The 15,980-nt window shown below is 55.2% G+C and overlaps 1 protein-coding gene across 2 annotated transcripts in view; it reads right to left on the bottom strand.

Annotated features, from left to right (window-relative positions):
- Positions 1-1,610: 1,610 nt before the first annotated feature.
- DYNC2I1 (dynein 2 intermediate chain 1) overlaps positions 1,611-15,980 on the bottom strand; it is a 37,733-nt gene continuing 23,363 nt past the window's right edge. For both annotated transcript variants that reach the window (XM_036247535.1, XM_036247536.1), the window contains 11 exons: positions 15,362-15,491; positions 13,410-13,582; positions 12,470-12,632; positions 10,068-10,181; positions 9,912-9,973; positions 9,448-9,499; positions 8,605-8,665; positions 7,379-7,478; positions 7,082-7,213; positions 4,766-4,989; positions 1,611-1,789 (listed from right to left, as the gene is read on the bottom strand). In XM_036247535.1, the coding sequence (XP_036103428.1) occupies positions 1,615-1,789; positions 4,766-4,989; positions 7,082-7,213; positions 7,379-7,478; positions 8,605-8,665; positions 9,448-9,499; positions 9,912-9,973; positions 10,068-10,181; positions 12,470-12,632; positions 13,410-13,582; positions 15,362-15,491 (1,386 nt within the window). In that variant the 3' untranslated portion in view covers positions 1,611-1,614. The remainder of the gene's footprint in view (positions 1,790-4,765; positions 4,990-7,081; positions 7,214-7,378; positions 7,479-8,604; positions 8,666-9,447; positions 9,500-9,911; positions 9,974-10,067; positions 10,182-12,469; positions 12,633-13,409; positions 13,583-15,361; positions 15,492-15,980) is intronic.

Here is a 15,980-nt window from a genome sequence, read left to right as displayed (position 1 = left end):
TGGCAGTGTGTTGAGGGATGACAAGGGGGTGCAGGGATGACAGGGGGGGTGCAGGGATTGCAGTGGGGGTGCAGGGGTGACGGGGGTGCAGGGATGACAGTGGGGGTGCAGGGATGGCAGTGTGTTGAGGGATGACAAGGGGGTGCAGGGATGACAGGGGGTGCAGGGATGACAGCAGGGGGTGCAGGGGTGACAGCGGGGGTGCAGGGATGACAGTGGGGGTGCAGGGATTGCAGTGGGGGTGCAGGGATGACGGGGGGTGCAGGGATGACAGCTGAAGGCACAGTCTATGTTTCAACACCTTAAATCCCTGGGAAGATTTGGTGGTCTGACCCCTGCAGCTCACTGGGCCCCATGGGCTGAGGTGGGCACAGGTCAGGCGTGTGGCCCCGGCTTGCCTAAGAGACAAGCTGAGTAAGGAACCCAGCTGCCCGTCGAGGGACGTCAGCCTGCGAGGACCCCTGCCCCTCGGTGCAGCCTGTCTGGGTCCTTCCGGGAGGCGGCGGTGGTGGTTCTGGGACTGGGGCATGGAGCCCGGTGTGCCTGACGGTCAGGGCGCTGGTGCAGGTGCACAGCACACCTGGAGGAGGAGTGGAGGGCGCCGAGGCGGCAGAAGGGAGAGTGGATTCCCGCTGCCCGCCTGGGAACCCCAAGGGAAACTGTCCACGGAAGCTTTGTGACAAGGGAAAGGCCCTCTGACGGGATGTGAGCATGAACCTTGACTGGCCCTCCTTCCTCGGATGTGGGACCCCTACTGGAGGCGCTCGGGCCTCGGTGGGTCTCAGGGCAGCTTGTGCCGGGTCCCTCCTGCCCTGTCAGCCACGACCCGAGGGCGCGCTGTTGATGCATCTTGTCCTCAGGGCGGCACTCCCTGGCTCCCGGCGGCTGCCTGGGGCCTTGTCACCGAGACGACAGGCCTGGGAGCTGCCCGGCACCCGCAGGCCCTCAGCTTTCAGTTCTGCAACCGGAAACACAGGGCCAGACGTGCCACTGGGTCTTTGACCTTCTGTTGTAAAGAGCAAAATAAATGTTCTGTCATTTAAAAAGATGAATCCAAGTTAATGAACCGAGAAAGGTGGCGAAGCCCAGACGTGGGGACGTTTACCCTGCCAGTGACTAGGACCAGCTCCTCAGTGCCCGCGCGGTAGATTATGGGCCCACAAGAATAAGCCTCAGTAATACACGAGGAACTCCCACAACCCAGCAACAGAACCCACAGCCCAATTCAAAACGGATCTCCTAAGCTGTGTTTTCTAGGTGCAAACACGCGTGTTTTAAATCTAGTAGTAAATGGGACAGTGTTTTAAGGCTGCTCTAAATATAAGTAGAAATGTCCTCAGAAAAGAGTGTGCTAGACATGACTGTTTCCTTTGAAATTCAGGACACACAAAAAATGTTATTTCCATTAAAAATAAATAGTCATTTATTTACTGGGAATATTGATGTGACATTCTGTAAAATAGAGTATGTACAGAATATATGTGTTCTAGCTACATAATATACATGCAATGGGGGGACAGGCCCCCCTCGGGTGGCAGCCCTCATAGCCAGGTCCCCGCCATAGCACTGCCCCCCCACAGCGCCCCCCCCAGAATAACCAGCTGTCCATCCTGCCTAAAGCGCTCCCTGCAGAAGCTGCCACAGTCTCCTCTGCTCCTCGGCCACTGGAGCCGCCCACGCCCTCTTCAAGTGCTGGACGTCCACTCGGCCCGAGGCTCTGGCCAGCACCAGGGCCAGGAAGCCGCCACTGGTTTTCTCTGGTTCGCCCACGACTGTCATGGTCACCAGCCTGAAAGCGAGAAGCACGTGTGTGTGACTGCAAGTCTCTCACATGCAAGGGGGGTGGACAGGAAGGGAAAGTCTAAACATTTCAGTATGACCAAAGGTTAGAACAGAAATAAACACAAAAAGTCTATGAAAACCACTTAGAAAACCTGTCTCTGAACTAGAGGTCTACTGGACCGACTGCTTGTGCCTGTCACTGGTAAGGACGAAGGCAAACTCGCCAACCTGGGTCTTGCAGGCCAAGTGCCCTGAGGACCAGGCCTGCCCATCGAGACCTGCAGCCATCCCAACAGCCCGATCGGGCCCCGTGCCCGCATGTCCCCACCTCTCTCTCTAGGCCCCTCTGATGCATCTGGTCCCACCTCCTGGGCCCTGGCTTTGGGAACCCACAGCATCACTGGGGGGAGGGGCAGGAGAGAGTTCAACCCTAGTGAGACCACAAAAGGGCAAAACTTGAAAAATTACTAGCTGTGAGCCTGGTTGGTGTGGCTCCATGGTTGAGTACTGACCGTGCACCAAGCGGTCACGAGTTTGATTCCCGGTCCGGGCACACGCCCAGGTTGTGGGCCCGACCCCCAGTGGGGGACATGCACGAGGCGGCCAATCAATCTTCTCTCTCATCAATTATCTCTGTCTCTCTCCCTCTCCCTTCCTCTCTGAAATCAATAAAGAAAAATATTTTTAAAAATTACAAGCTGTGAGAATTTTAAAACCCACGGAACACTTGACCACCACTGGTCCCAGGCATCACCACAAACCAGGAACTCCAGCTGCAGCAGCAGGAAGGGAAGAAAAGGGGACCAACTGAGAAAAGCCCGAAAACAGAGCTAGCTCCTCCCTAAACTGCAGGTTTAAAAAGCATTAAAATTGGTGCAGAAACACCAGTCAGTACTATCAGGGCCAATTTAAAATGTGCTTCAGATTTGCGATATGAACAGAATCCAAGCAAAGAGGGCAGAATACAAAACAAAACAATGTCGGTCTGACACTGGTCTGCTGCCCGCGCCCCCCAGGCCACAGGGAGCAGGTTGTCATCATTTCAATTTAACTCCTTTTTTTTTTTTTTTTTTTTTTTTATCCTCACCCGAGGATATTTTTCCATTTTTTGTACAGATAGAGTGGGAGGGAGAGAGAGGAAGGGAGAGAGAGAGAGAAACAACGATGTGAAAGGAACACATCGAGTGGCTGCCACCCGCACGACCAACCAGGGCCGGGGACAAACTGCAACCGAAGTACGTGCCCTTAGCGGGAACCGAACCCGGGTCTCTCCGGACCGCAGGCCGACGCTCTAACCGCTGAGCCAAACTGGCCAGGGCTCAATTTAACTCTAAAGGAGCAAGTTCCTCCTTCGACCTGCACTCCTGCCTTTGAGCCTCTGTCCCAGCTGAAGAAAGTGCCTGAGCACAACCTGAGCAGCTGCTGCTTCAGCTGAGATGCTGCCGCAGGAGGTCTGAGAGGAGGTTCCGGACCACGGCTGCCTTCTGTCTGCTCCCTGCTGTGCGGCTGAGGCCTGCTGCCTCTCCTGAGATCCCAGCACTGACCACTGACCGACCACGGTGTGTGGGGGGCAGACACAGCCCCCACGCGGCAGTCTCCTCAGCACTGCTGGACCTGCCGGTCCCCAGACCCCACCTCCCAAGCCTCTGCCCCAACACAGCCAGAACCTCCTTCTCTGCCCACGGAAAGTCCTGACTCGCTGGGGCCCACACTTGGGACCCCGCCCTCCTTGTTTCCCCCATCACCCTGTGGAACCCACAGATTTTCTTTACGTGTTTCTCACCCATCTCACCCCACAAGGACGAGAGCCCATCCTGGGGCCTGGAGCCGCACCAGGCACATAGCAGGTGCTCAGTAAATATCTGTCGTGTTAAGGAATGGACAGACTCTTTTGGAATAAACTGCATGTATGTTATGTGTTTATATGTCAATCACAGTCTGTGTTTTGATGACTTTTTTTTTTAATCCTCACCTGAGGATATTTTTCCATTTATCTTCAACTAGAGTGGGAGGGAGAGAGACAGACAGACAGACAGAGAAACATTGATGTGAGAGAAACATGTTGATTGGTTGCCTCCTGCACGACCCGGACCAGGGCTGTGGAATGAACCGCAACCGAGGTACATGCCCTTGACTGGAATCGAATCTGCGACTCTTTGGTCCGCAGCCCAACGCTGTAACCACTGAACCACCGGCCAGGGCTGATAATCAGAATAACGTATATGCCTAGTATGTGACCTAAATAAACATACTTCTCATTTCTTTTCACATCTTGTCAGCATGTCCCTGACACTCTGTCAGACAACTTGTTTGACCACCTGCCCAGCTAATGGCCCATCCTCCCCAGGCTGCTGGAGCCCTCGCAGCAGGGGGGTCACTGACACAAAATAGATCAGCTCAGGAAAAGACAGGTGAACAGACAAAGGGGATCGGGAGAGAAGCCGTCACAGTAAAGCTTTATAAATAGTTCAAGCTTCAATGAATAAAGCAAGACAGGGAAGGTCAGAAGCGTCCCAGTGGCCCTTCCCACACCCCACATTCACTGAATCCACGCAGAGGCCACGCGGAGGCATGACTGTGACCTCACTCTGGGCAGAGGGGCGCACCGATGTGCAATCAAGTGACTTCTGAGCCCCATGTAGCAGCCTGGTTCGGAAACTAGACTCAGGTGTACACTGAACCCGTGACCAGCAAGTGAGCACCACGAAGGGGCTCAGTTTCTTCTTCACCTTGTCAGGGTACAAGGACGGGACACAGCATTGCGTGAATTCCTTCACCCACAGACTGCTCTGGACTAGGCTGAAATAAACACACTAAGTGGTTTTTTAAAATATTACTTAAATTTGTAAATATAAAAATAACAGTTAAATGTAAATAGAAGTAGCCAGGTTTTAAGGTCGCAGCCTTGTGCGTAGGTGAAAGCCACCGGACGCTTCCGCGGGGACGACCTGTGACAGGCCGGCGCGGGGCCCGTGGGACCCACCTGTCTGGGGAGACGAGCTGTTTGGCGACGGGGCCCAGATCGCTCTCCAGCAGGTCCCAGATGTGAATGCAGGAAGCCTCGTCCTGGACGAAGAACACAGCAGGCCTGGCCGGGGACCACTGCAGGCCGGTGACGGCGCGACCCTCGGTGCTCTGGTCCCACTGCAGGAGGGGCTGCTCGGACGCCAGCTGGTGCAGCCTGATGCTCCCGTCACTGCAGCCGGCCTGGCGGGGGACAGGAGGTCACGCTCTGCTTCCTCTCACCCATCTCAGCGGCCAGGGAAACTTTTCAAAGCATTAGCTTTTTGAGTTTGAAAAGCACAATAATTGTATTTATGTTTTGTTTTTGAAACAAATGTAACATTAAAGCTGCCCTGACAAACCCTGCAGACGAGCATTCTCCTCGGAGAGTCTGGTACACTGTGCACCCCTTCCCCTTCCCAAATGGCTGGTAGTCAGTGGGCTCAGTGAATGTATGAACAGCAAAGTTATTTTTAGCAAAGTTGAATCTCGATGATCCAAGCATAGGGCATTAAGACTGCCTCCATGACAATACATAAGCCTCCTTAAAAAAAAAAACAACTTACACTTGCGCTAATGATATAGTTATATAGCTGCTTGGGTGGAAATTTGCATAGAACAAAACTTAGTAAAAGACCAAGTTTTTAGCTACAAAGAGGAGCCTGTTTGCTCTACACTCATAGTCCGTCACATACCCAACGAGGCAGAGGCACAAGCCAGTCGTCACGAAAGGCCCTGCGTCCTCGAGAGATGACGGACGAATGAACATCCTGGGAACAGAGCCAGGCCCCTCCAGGGCCAGAACTAGACATGACCGAACGCCGGCCTCTGGTCACTGTGTCCTGCATGGTGGGCACGTCTTACTGCCTAGATCTTGGTTTCCACGAGTTTTTCCCTAACCGGAGCCAGGACTCCTTGGAGAAATGGCTGATTCCGGGGTTTATTACACCAAAAAGCAAAAGAGGCTCACAGAATGATGTCACTGGGACAATCTGAGCAGCAGACCAGAGGCAGCAAATGGTTGTAGGCACCGAGGGGAGCAGGGAGCAGCGTCAACACTGACAGCACATACATGCTGCAAACATGCCTACACGCACGTCTACATACGCACCTCACACACACACCTGCATACACTCCTACACGGGGGAGAAGACAGACAGCCAACTAGTAAAGATGGAATTGATGCAAAGCCACCATCTGCAGCACCGACAGCAGATGACAGCAAGGATCACAAATGGATGCAGGTGATGGACGCAGGTGAGGACAAGAGGTGAGGACAAGGGATCGCAGGTGAGGAGAGGGCGCAGGTCAGGATGTGATGAGTGAAGCATCCACCTGTCCCCCCCACAGGAAGTCATTAATCAGAAAGGAAAGACGGTGACTCCTGTGTTGCTTTCTACCCTACCCAGAGAGCTGTCAGAGAGGTGAGGATGCAAAACCTGAATCTGACCAGGAGGAAGCGTCACACACTCAAACTGAGGAGCACTCTACGCCCTTCACAGATGTCAAGGTCATGAGAAACTGAGGAACTGTTTGAGATTGAAGAGACATAATAACTGATGAGACGCATGACCCGGGAGGTTACTTTGCTTATAAGGACATCACTGGGATGACAGACATTTCAGCCACACCTCCAGGTCAGGCGAGGGGCTGCACCTGCACTGGCTTCCTGATGACTATGGAGACACTGGGCTACAGGAGAAACCTCCTCACAGCTACGGGGGGGCTGCCTGCAACCTCAGACAGTCACAAAGGCCACACGCAGGGGAGGGCAGGGCCGAGAGGGCTCCTGTGTGACGTGTGGGGCACCTACGTGAGGGGCAGGCAGGGACCCTCCGTGTTCCTGTAACTCCTCCAGTAGGAGAAATTAGTTCAAAATAAGTTTTTTTTTAAATCCTCGCCTGAGGATATTCTTCCATTGATTCTTAGATAGAGTGGAGGGAGGGAGGGAGGGAGGAAGACCGATGTGAGAGAGACATATGGACTGGCTGTCTCCTGCACGACCCAACCAGGGTGGGGATTGAATCACAACCGAGGTACGTGCCCTTGACCAGAATCGAACCTGAGACTCTTAGGTCCGCAGGCCAACGCTCTAACTGCTGAGGCAACCGGCCAGGGTGGTCAAAATAAAACGTTTTAAGAATGTCTGCAACAGCCACGGAATGACCTGCAGAGCTGGGACCTGCAGTCACCATGTGGCGCTGGCCCTGGTAAAGGAGGGCCGGCGACAGCCCACTCGTCCCCCCAAGGGCTTGGCTGCCCACACAGAGCTGGTGCACTGAAGACACCTCCTCACCAAGAACAGTGGTTCTCCGAAGGGCGAGCAGTCGAGCACATTCACCTGCACCGGCCTTGCGCCGGGCTGCTGGGGTCTGAAGGCTCTGGGACAGACTCGCAGGTCCTGCCTGGTGCCGTGGCTGACGAGACCCTGTAATGAAGAGTCAGCATGAAGGACTGGGTACAGGCTGCACACAGCTCGCGCTCTGGAAACCACGTGGACGCAGACAGCGGGCCCGTCTCCCAGCCGGCGCTTGTCCAGCCCGCTCTCGGGAAGAGGAACGAGCTCCTGAACGGAGTTCAGAATGTCCCTCACCATGCTGGTGCCGACGACGAAGTGATTGGGGTCTGAAGGCAGAAACTTAACATTCAGCGTCTGTGGGGCTCCCCAGTGCTCATCACCGCTGTGGGACAGGCTGGAACACAGAGAAGGACAGACCGAGTGCTCAGGCTGAGCGTGAGGACGACGCGGCATCTGTCATGGCCATTTCACACGTCCTGTGACTCTCACCCACTGCTCCCACCTGTTTCTGTGCCCTAGGTCCTGGTCTGAGCCCCTCCCCAAGAAGTCATATGCACTCCATCCCCCACCTGTCACCCCTCTGCGCTCCTACACGCCGTCACATGTCCTAACAGAGCGATTCACACGTGTGCCTTACCAGGGAGGACGAGGAGACCCCCACCCAGGGTGCTTCCCTCCTGACTCCCGAGCTCAGTGCCGGATGGGAGACAGCACAGGCCTGGCGAGGACACTCTGGACCTCCCAGGGCTCGGGGGCCTTGTGCAGCCACGTCCTCCTCACGGCCATGTCTGTGCCTGCCCCCTTTGCAGGCACGGGTCCCCAGGGACCGCCAGGAAGAGCCCTCCCACCGAGCCCCTCCTCCTGCACTGTCTGCATCCCTCAGGAGCCGGGGTCCCTACTCGCCCAGGGTCACCTGTGTGCACGAAGGACAGAGTCTGCCACGAACCCCGGGTCACCTGTGGGTGGCTCTTAACACATTGAGGACGTTCTTAACCCTGACCGATGCCCCCACTGCACTGACACTCTGGAGCCTGGGCGGCCCTGCGGCCACGGGTGTGCTGCCTGGTGACCAGGGCTCAGGCCAACATCGGCACCCCTGAAGGGTGAACCCCGTGCTGTCTGGTGACCCTGACAGCAGTCAATGGAGAAAAGATTTCTTCCAAACATAGGTCAACATGCAACATAAACACCACAGAAGACATCTGCATCTTCAGTAGGAACGTCTGTGTCACGTTAAGTTACAGAGTAACAGCGGAAATCTAACTTCTCAACTAAGCGTCCATGTCCGTGTTTCTGGTTCTACTCAACTCCGTGGTTGTACTAAACCGCATGAAAAACAGTCCGTAGCACCAGTCATATGATGGACATGATCTTAGCCAAAGAAAAGTGATGGGCTCTCCACCTGCGACGTGGTTTCACACTAACTCATGTATGATCAACTGTCCACCACCACGTCACCTCCGTGTGCGGGACACAGGTTCCGTGGCTGGGGGGGCCGCCTCCACCTGGGGCGCACTTACCTGTCACTCAGCCGAGTCACAGAGCTGTGCACCAGTTTTATCCTCCCTCCGGGTATCAGCCCTGAAATGGGGAAACGAGAAGCAAACGCTCCTCTTAGCACAAGCCCAGCCCAAGGCCAGTTGCAGCGCCTGGAATCAGGGTAACTGCTCTGACGTCTGTGCTGGGGGTGCATCTAAATCAGAAGGCAGGGGGCCCCCCAGTGCAGGTGCAACTGCTGAAACCCTCAGTGCTCAGTGTGAGGAACAAGAATCTGCCATTCGGAACCTCTGGGAAAGGGCTGGTGGAACCGAGGACAAGAAAGCCTTACATTTTAGATTTGATGAAATAAAATAAGGGCAGCACACCAAGGAGAAACATCAGTGTCTAGCACACCTACACCCTCACAGAAGTGCACTGCTGAGCGTGTGCCTGCCGACCCCGTGAGGCCATGTCCACGCAGGGCACCCCCCGTGCATGCACCCTGGTCTCCTGGTACCCGGGGTGGGACCAGGCTGCGCAGAGAACTCATCAGGGAGTGACCGGTTCGGACTCAGTGTGGGCTCTCCGACCAGCCACTGGTCAAATGCACGTGCAGCAGAGCTGGGACCACCCAGGCATCCCCGGAGCACAGCCGAGGGGACACAGTGACACACAGACACAACAGAGCTGAGGAGGCCTCAGAGGACACTCGGCCGGAACACCATCTAGTCTCGTAGCTGAGGTGCTCATTCATTCAGTGGCCGGTAACAGAAAATACAAACCTTGACGTTCTAACTATTATTTCTCAAAGTGGCTAATGGTACCTTTAATCTATTCGTTTCAGCAAACGTTGACGGAAGTTGGTTTTCTCACTGAATAATTACCTAAGTCACTTACTGAGCCTGCAGCATCTGCTTTCGGTAACTCGACAACCACCTGGAAATGGAGCGTGGAATGAGCACACTGTACGGTCGGGAGACAGCCTGAGCACAGCAGTGGTCTAGTTAAGACAGCAGTCTGCTCCGGAGCCAGAATCAGGCTGCTCCAGCACAGAATGATTTCCAAGTTCTGAAGGAACCCTCACAGGCGGCCGGCGCCTCTCTCCTCCCCCGTCTTCAGGGAGGGGTCGGCGGTCAGCGCCTCGGAGCATCTGTGCCCTGCGCCTCGCCCCGTGCACCCCTGTCTGGGCCACTCCCGCCCGTCCCACAGGACCTGCATGCTCTGGGACACCCACGCCACCCCGACGTGCTGTCACACACCCTGCCGCACTGTCCCTGCCGCACGGCCATGCGTGCCACTCCCGGAGCCCACGACTGCAGGGGGCGCTGCAGCCACGTGTCCCACTCACCCACACGTTCAGAACCCCACTCTCGTCCAAGGAGGCAATGTGGAATGACAAGCCCGACATTTCTAACAAAAACAGGAAGAGAGAGAAGAACGCTGGTGAGACAGAGCACACGTCTCGCAGCCTGAGTTCAGGGTTCACGGCATGAAGGCCACGCACCTTCCTGAGTGGAAAAGGGTGAGAGGACAGAGCTCTGCTTCTTGCAGCCGGACGCAGAGACAGGCTCCACGGCTCTCAGAGGGCTGCGGTGGCTCACGGAGGTGAGGACGCCATCTGGGGAAGGCACAGCCGCACGGTGAGCAGTAGCCACAGAAACACAGCGCTGTTCCGTAGGAATGACCATGGTGCTTCTGGGGGACACGCTCCCCAGTGTGGACCGTGTGCCCATCGCTCTCAGCATCACCGCCAAGCGGAGACCACAGACCCCAAACCACCTGCGGTGGGAGGGCGGGAGGACTCCGAGACTGCAGGGACCATCTAACTCCCAGGGCAGGTCCCTGGGGCGTCTTGGCAGCCACACGATGACGGGGCTGCAAAGACATGCAGGGCCAAGGGCTGTAGAAGCAACCAGACAAGGCTCAGCAGCTCCTGTCGAAATGCAGACCACACACTTCAGCCTCAACATTCTCCCCTAAACACAGGCGCGAGCGGAAACGAGCTCCGCTGCCATCCTGCGCCTCTCCTCCGCGAAGAGCACTGAGTGCACGCGAAGCAAACACAGCGAGACGCCTGGAATCAGACTCAGAACAGAAATTAGGGGGGAAAAAACCCAGCAAGAAATAAAGTGAGAGTTGGGGTTGAACTCAGGAAAGACACAGGGAGGAGAGGGAACCTGCTCAGGAATGAAGTGCACGCGGCTTTGGCGCTATGGGCCCGGCGGAGGCGGTGCTCGGGGTGGGGTCAGCTGCGCCTGAAGCCCCGTGGTTCCCTCACTCCTGGGAGCCCACGGACACCTGGCAGGTCTGAGGGACGGCGTGGTGGTGAGCCAAAGGCTCCTCAGGAGCACGGGCAGCACACTGGAAAAGGTATGTTTTCCAGCAGCATCAAACCCATGAGGTTCCCATGGACTCACATTCTAACTCATGGCAATATCATCCCAAACAGGGCAAAGACTGGTTGCTGGGAGGCAAAAAAACCACTGGCTCTTCTATGGATAAAACACGTGCACACAGACATGCAGCTACGCCACACACGTATGGGAGGTAGGGACACTCCTGGATGCTGGCCAGGAAAGGAAGGCCGAGAGAGTGACAGGGCGCGCCCGGGTGAGAGGACGCACTTGTAGACACATCTGAAGGCTGCTGCCAAACCGCACCGAGAACCCTCAAGCTCAACAAGAAAGCGATGAATCCACTTAAAAACACACAGAAGGCCTGAACAGACAAGCCACCCAGAAGACACACAGAAAGCAAACAAGCACCAGGGGTGCACGCACCACACCTGTCACCAGGGAACCACGGATGAGAACCACACGTGATACCACCACACGCCCGTCAGAACAGCTACAATGCCGATGTGACCCTGTGCAGACACCCAGAGCGCCTCGCGGGGAACACAGACGGTGCAGCACGTGGACACAGCCCACAGCCCAGCAGCAGGAACTAAGCCCCTTGGGTGTCTTCTGAACGGAAAGACCGCTCCACAGAGAGGAGCGAACTGTGAACGTGCCAGAGCGCAGGTGAGCCACAGATGGCTACACGAGGGAGGAGGGCAGACTTGACGGTCTGGGTCCCTATGAGTCCCTGTACCTGACAGAAAAAGTGAGACACAGAAACAGAAAACCAACCAGGGGTGGTGGGAATGGGAAGACACAGAACCAGCTGTTGGTGGGGAGAGAGAAAGACGGGATGAAGACCACTGGGGGAGGTCAGTGTGACTGGACAAGCCCATCATGTCCCTGAGCAGCAGGGTTGGAGGGCGAGATGGGCACTGAACAAACGATGTCTAGGAAGCACTGACAAAAGCCCCAGAATATGAGCACCTACAAGTGGTGGGGGTGTGGCTGCTGGTTGTGATTTGGTTTGGTTGTGGTTGTGTCTGGTTGTGTCTGTGGATGGTTGGTTGTTGCTGTCTGGTTGTAATTGGGTGTGGCTGTGGCGGTTGATTGTGGCTGTTTGGTTGTGGTTGTCTGCTTGTGGTTGGTCATGCCTATGCCTGTGGTTGTGGTCGCGGCTACAACTGCCTGGCATGAAGCATTCATGGTCCAATCAGGGCCCTGACAGTCCAGTTTTTCTGGTCTCTCTTGCTTGCTTGGGTGGAGTTAGCTGAGCCGGGAGCACATATACGGACACACCTTAAGCTAATTTAAAAGTAAACATCATTCCACAGAGGATTTGGGATCCACAAATTTAACAAGAAAGGACACTGCAATCTGCTAGCTACTGGCTAAGTGTAACCTGGATGTATTTTTGTTTTTCTATTTCCCAGGCACCTCTTTTGCTCATAGGCCGGACCCCATCATCTGGGGCACCCTGAACAATAAATGCCAAAAAATTTCAGATATTCCTCAAATCTGCGACGCTTGTCTAAAGACGCCCGACGGGCAGGTGGATCTCACTGACCAGTGGAAAACGTCGCTGTCCTGAACGTCCAAAAGCAGTCGCTCAGTGTCACGTAGCGATGTATCCGTGAGTCTTCTCTTAGGTCCCACACGACGACCGAGCCGTGCACAGTGCCAGCGAACAGCAGGAAGGCCTTGAAGGGGCTCAAGCAGCAGCACGTGGCCTAGAGACACGCAGAAAGCTGTTCCCACGGTACCCGACACTCCCACCAGAAGCTGAGGACACACTGAGCGGGCCTCGTCTGTCAGCTCTCTCGGGAGGAAAGCGGGGCGATGGGCTGGCCCCGCAGCTGGCGACTAACACAGAGCCGGGCACACAGTGTGGACCACAACCTCCATTCGGCCCATCAGCAAAGCCACCCTGTCTCTCTATTTATAACCTGGATCGCCAAAACTTATTTTCAAGCTCTGAAAACAGACACCTGTAAAGGAAATCGTGTTCTACAGTTTGGGTGGAAATCAATCATTTGAGGTCAAGGAGCATATACATAGGGTGACTGGCATGGTCACCAGACCACGGCCTGTGAACCAGGGGCCAGGAAACACATGGGACTACGAGCTTAAATCCCAAGCAACTAAGAAACCTCTAGCTTGTCTGGGACCCAAAAAGTGCAGGCAACAAGCACACTTCTGGGCCCAGAGCCCCGCCCAGCGGCCAGTGTACCCACGCAGTGGGGAGCCAGCTGACACCCAGCTCCCAGGGGACCTAAGAGGCTGTGCGAACCAGGCTTCACAGTGTGAGTCGGTCCTTTGAACGAATAATTATTCTAGAGTCAAAACAGACAAGTTTGTGTGTCCTGTCACAGTCGCACAGAGAGCTGAGGGGAGCTGGGAGGAGAGAGAAAGGAGCTTCTAGGTTCCACCCCCTGGTCCTCACGCCCCACATCGCGCCCCACACCGCCTCCCTTCCTCCTGTAGCGCACGGCTCTCCTGAGGTGTACCTGTGACTCACAGACCAGGACCTTCTGAGGTCCGGAGGGCTGGCGGATGTCCCACACACAGAGCAGGCATCTGCTGTCCAGCGGGGGCACAGCGGCCTTTCCAGGCAGACCATGAACAGACACCACCGTCTCCCTCTGGGCCTGAGAGGCGTGCAAGCAGGACACTCTCCGATCTGGGAATAAAATTAGAAAAATCTTCCTGCATTTTAGTGATCTGCCAGAACCCACGTTAAAACACTTAAAAATATGTAATATTTTTAAAACACTTAAAAATATGTAAAGAAATTTCAGCTTAATGAAGAAATAGACCTGGTGCTTTCGAAGAGCCACGCACCTAAAGTCTGGACTCACAAATGGCCTTAGCCTGACCAGAAAACTGTCCAAATTGTCTCATGGTTTTGCTAAAAAGTGATCCTTCAAACTCGGTACAACACAGTCTGGAGCCCTTCAGTTTCCTGAGGTTTTCACGCCACGAAGCTTCTCCACCAAGGACCCTGCCCACTTTGTTTTGCTCCTGAGAACTTGCCCTATTCAGTCTAGGGCACACTGCCCTCGTTTGGCACGTCCAGTCTGTGTGACACAAGGATTTGTCTGTCCACTGCTGAACCCCAACACCGCCTGGGACAGCGGGGACACGCGCTGTCTGCCAGATCAGGGGCGGGCCTACTCGGCCCTCTGCGTGGGCGTGAGCATGTGGCAGGAGCCTCACTCCTGCCAAGGCCTCATTCACAGGCAAGACGCATGGCTCCATCAGACCCATCATCCGATCTCACTGCCTTCTGTCACCTCAGAGTTAATTTTACCCAAACACAAATGTAAACAAGGAAACTCTCCCATTCCCCTGCGGACCTCACACGTCCCAGAGGCCAGTCCTGTGAGGACGTGACTGGCCCCTTGCGAGGGTCTTGTGGAGCCTGTGTCCCCTGTTCCAGCACCTGCAGGCCTGCCAGGCTCTGTCACTGGGCAGCTGGGAGAAGAGGTGGGTGTGGTGCTTCGGAGTCTACAGACGAGTGATTCACTCTTCTCCTAAGAGGATAACTCTTGTCTTTCAAAGATAAAAACACTCCAAAGAAACGCAAGCCTTTTTAAACTAACAATGCCATTTTAGTTCATGTTAAATGTCCAGAGCTGGACAGACGAAACCTCCAGGACGGCCTCACCGCGGCCCCTCCTTCACAAGCCAGGACCTCACAGCCACCATTTTTATTTTTTAATTTATTTTTAAATCCTCACCTGAGGCTATTTTTCCATTTATCTTCAGACAGAGTGGGAGGAGGAGGGGGAGAGGGAGGGAAGGAGAGAGAGAGAGAAACCTGAACATGAAAGAGATGCATCAAGTGGTTGCCTCCTGCACAACCCCGACCAGGGCTGGGGACCGAACTGCAACCGAGGTAACGCCCTTGACTGGAACTGAACCTGAGACTCTTTGGTCCATGGGTTGACGCTCTAACCGCTGAGCCAAACCGACCAGGGCTGGAGCCACCCTTTTAAAGCAGAGTGGCGACCATCCCGAGACTGGGTTGGGCCATGCAAGCACTGGCTGTCTGAACCTATCTGAAGATTACATGTGACCAGCTTCGTGTCTGACAACGTGGCACTCTATGTCCTGAGGGCACAGGCTAACTCTGGGTCCAAGCAGAAGACCTAAGGGCAATGCTGAGCTGCTCAGACTGAGCCAAGTCCACAGCTCAGCTCCTCTCGGCACCCACCTGCCCCCTGTGGAACTGGCCTGCGAAGGGAGTGGGTCAGAGCAAACATGCACCACCTCATTGCACATGGCAGCCCCCCAGTCCTCCCAGGGGCACCCCGACACCCCAACATGCACACTCAAGGAGCTGAGCGGCCATCAGACTCTGCACAGGCTGAACCTCACGTCACGTGGGGCAGAAGCAGAGAACACGACCTCAGGTCACATTTGGTATCACACTGAGCACATGCAGGACGGCTCTTACGCTGAAGGAAGGGCAGGCTGGTGTTCAGCTGAGAGGAGCTGTCGCTGAGGGGCAGGGTGCTGTCCTGCGCCCCGGGGTCCCAGCTGGGTGCAGCTGCCACGCGATCCTCTTCCAGCAGAACCGCCACCACCTTTCAAAGACAGTGAGCAGCTCGTGATCAACACTCCACAGGAAAACAGACCCAAATCATTACCCAGCCACTTCATCCATGTCTTGAAAAGCTGGTAACTCCAAGCCACCACGGCAGCGATGGAATGGAGTCACACTGTCCTGCCATAGCAGCAGAAACGGACAGTGACACTCTTTTACAACAAGCTCTTCAGGAGAGCCAGCATTGAATGGCACATGCCATTTTTTTTTTTTTTTAGTGGCGGGGGGGAGAGAAACATCAATGTGAAAGGGACACATCGAGTGGCTGCCACCCGCACAACCAACCAGGGCCAGGGACAAACTGCAACCGAGGTACACACCCCTAGCGGGAACCGAACCCGCGTCTCTCTGGACCACAGGTCAACGCTCTAACCGCTGAGCCAAACCAGCCAGGGCCACAGGCCATTTTTTATGCTAAAGTCTCTGCTACAGTAACAGGAGGAAACCAGCTGACCATCCAGCCTTTTCT

The sequence above is a fragment of the Molossus molossus genome, unplaced genomic scaffold (assembly GCF_014108415.1).
Source record: "Molossus molossus isolate mMolMol1 unplaced genomic scaffold, mMolMol1.p scaffold_m16_p_7, whole genome shotgun sequence".
NCBI lineage: Eukaryota > Metazoa > Chordata > Mammalia > Chiroptera > Molossidae > Molossus > Molossus molossus.
The sequence above is the reverse complement of the archived record's forward strand: the minus strand, read 5'-3'. Positions and strand labels throughout refer to the sequence as shown.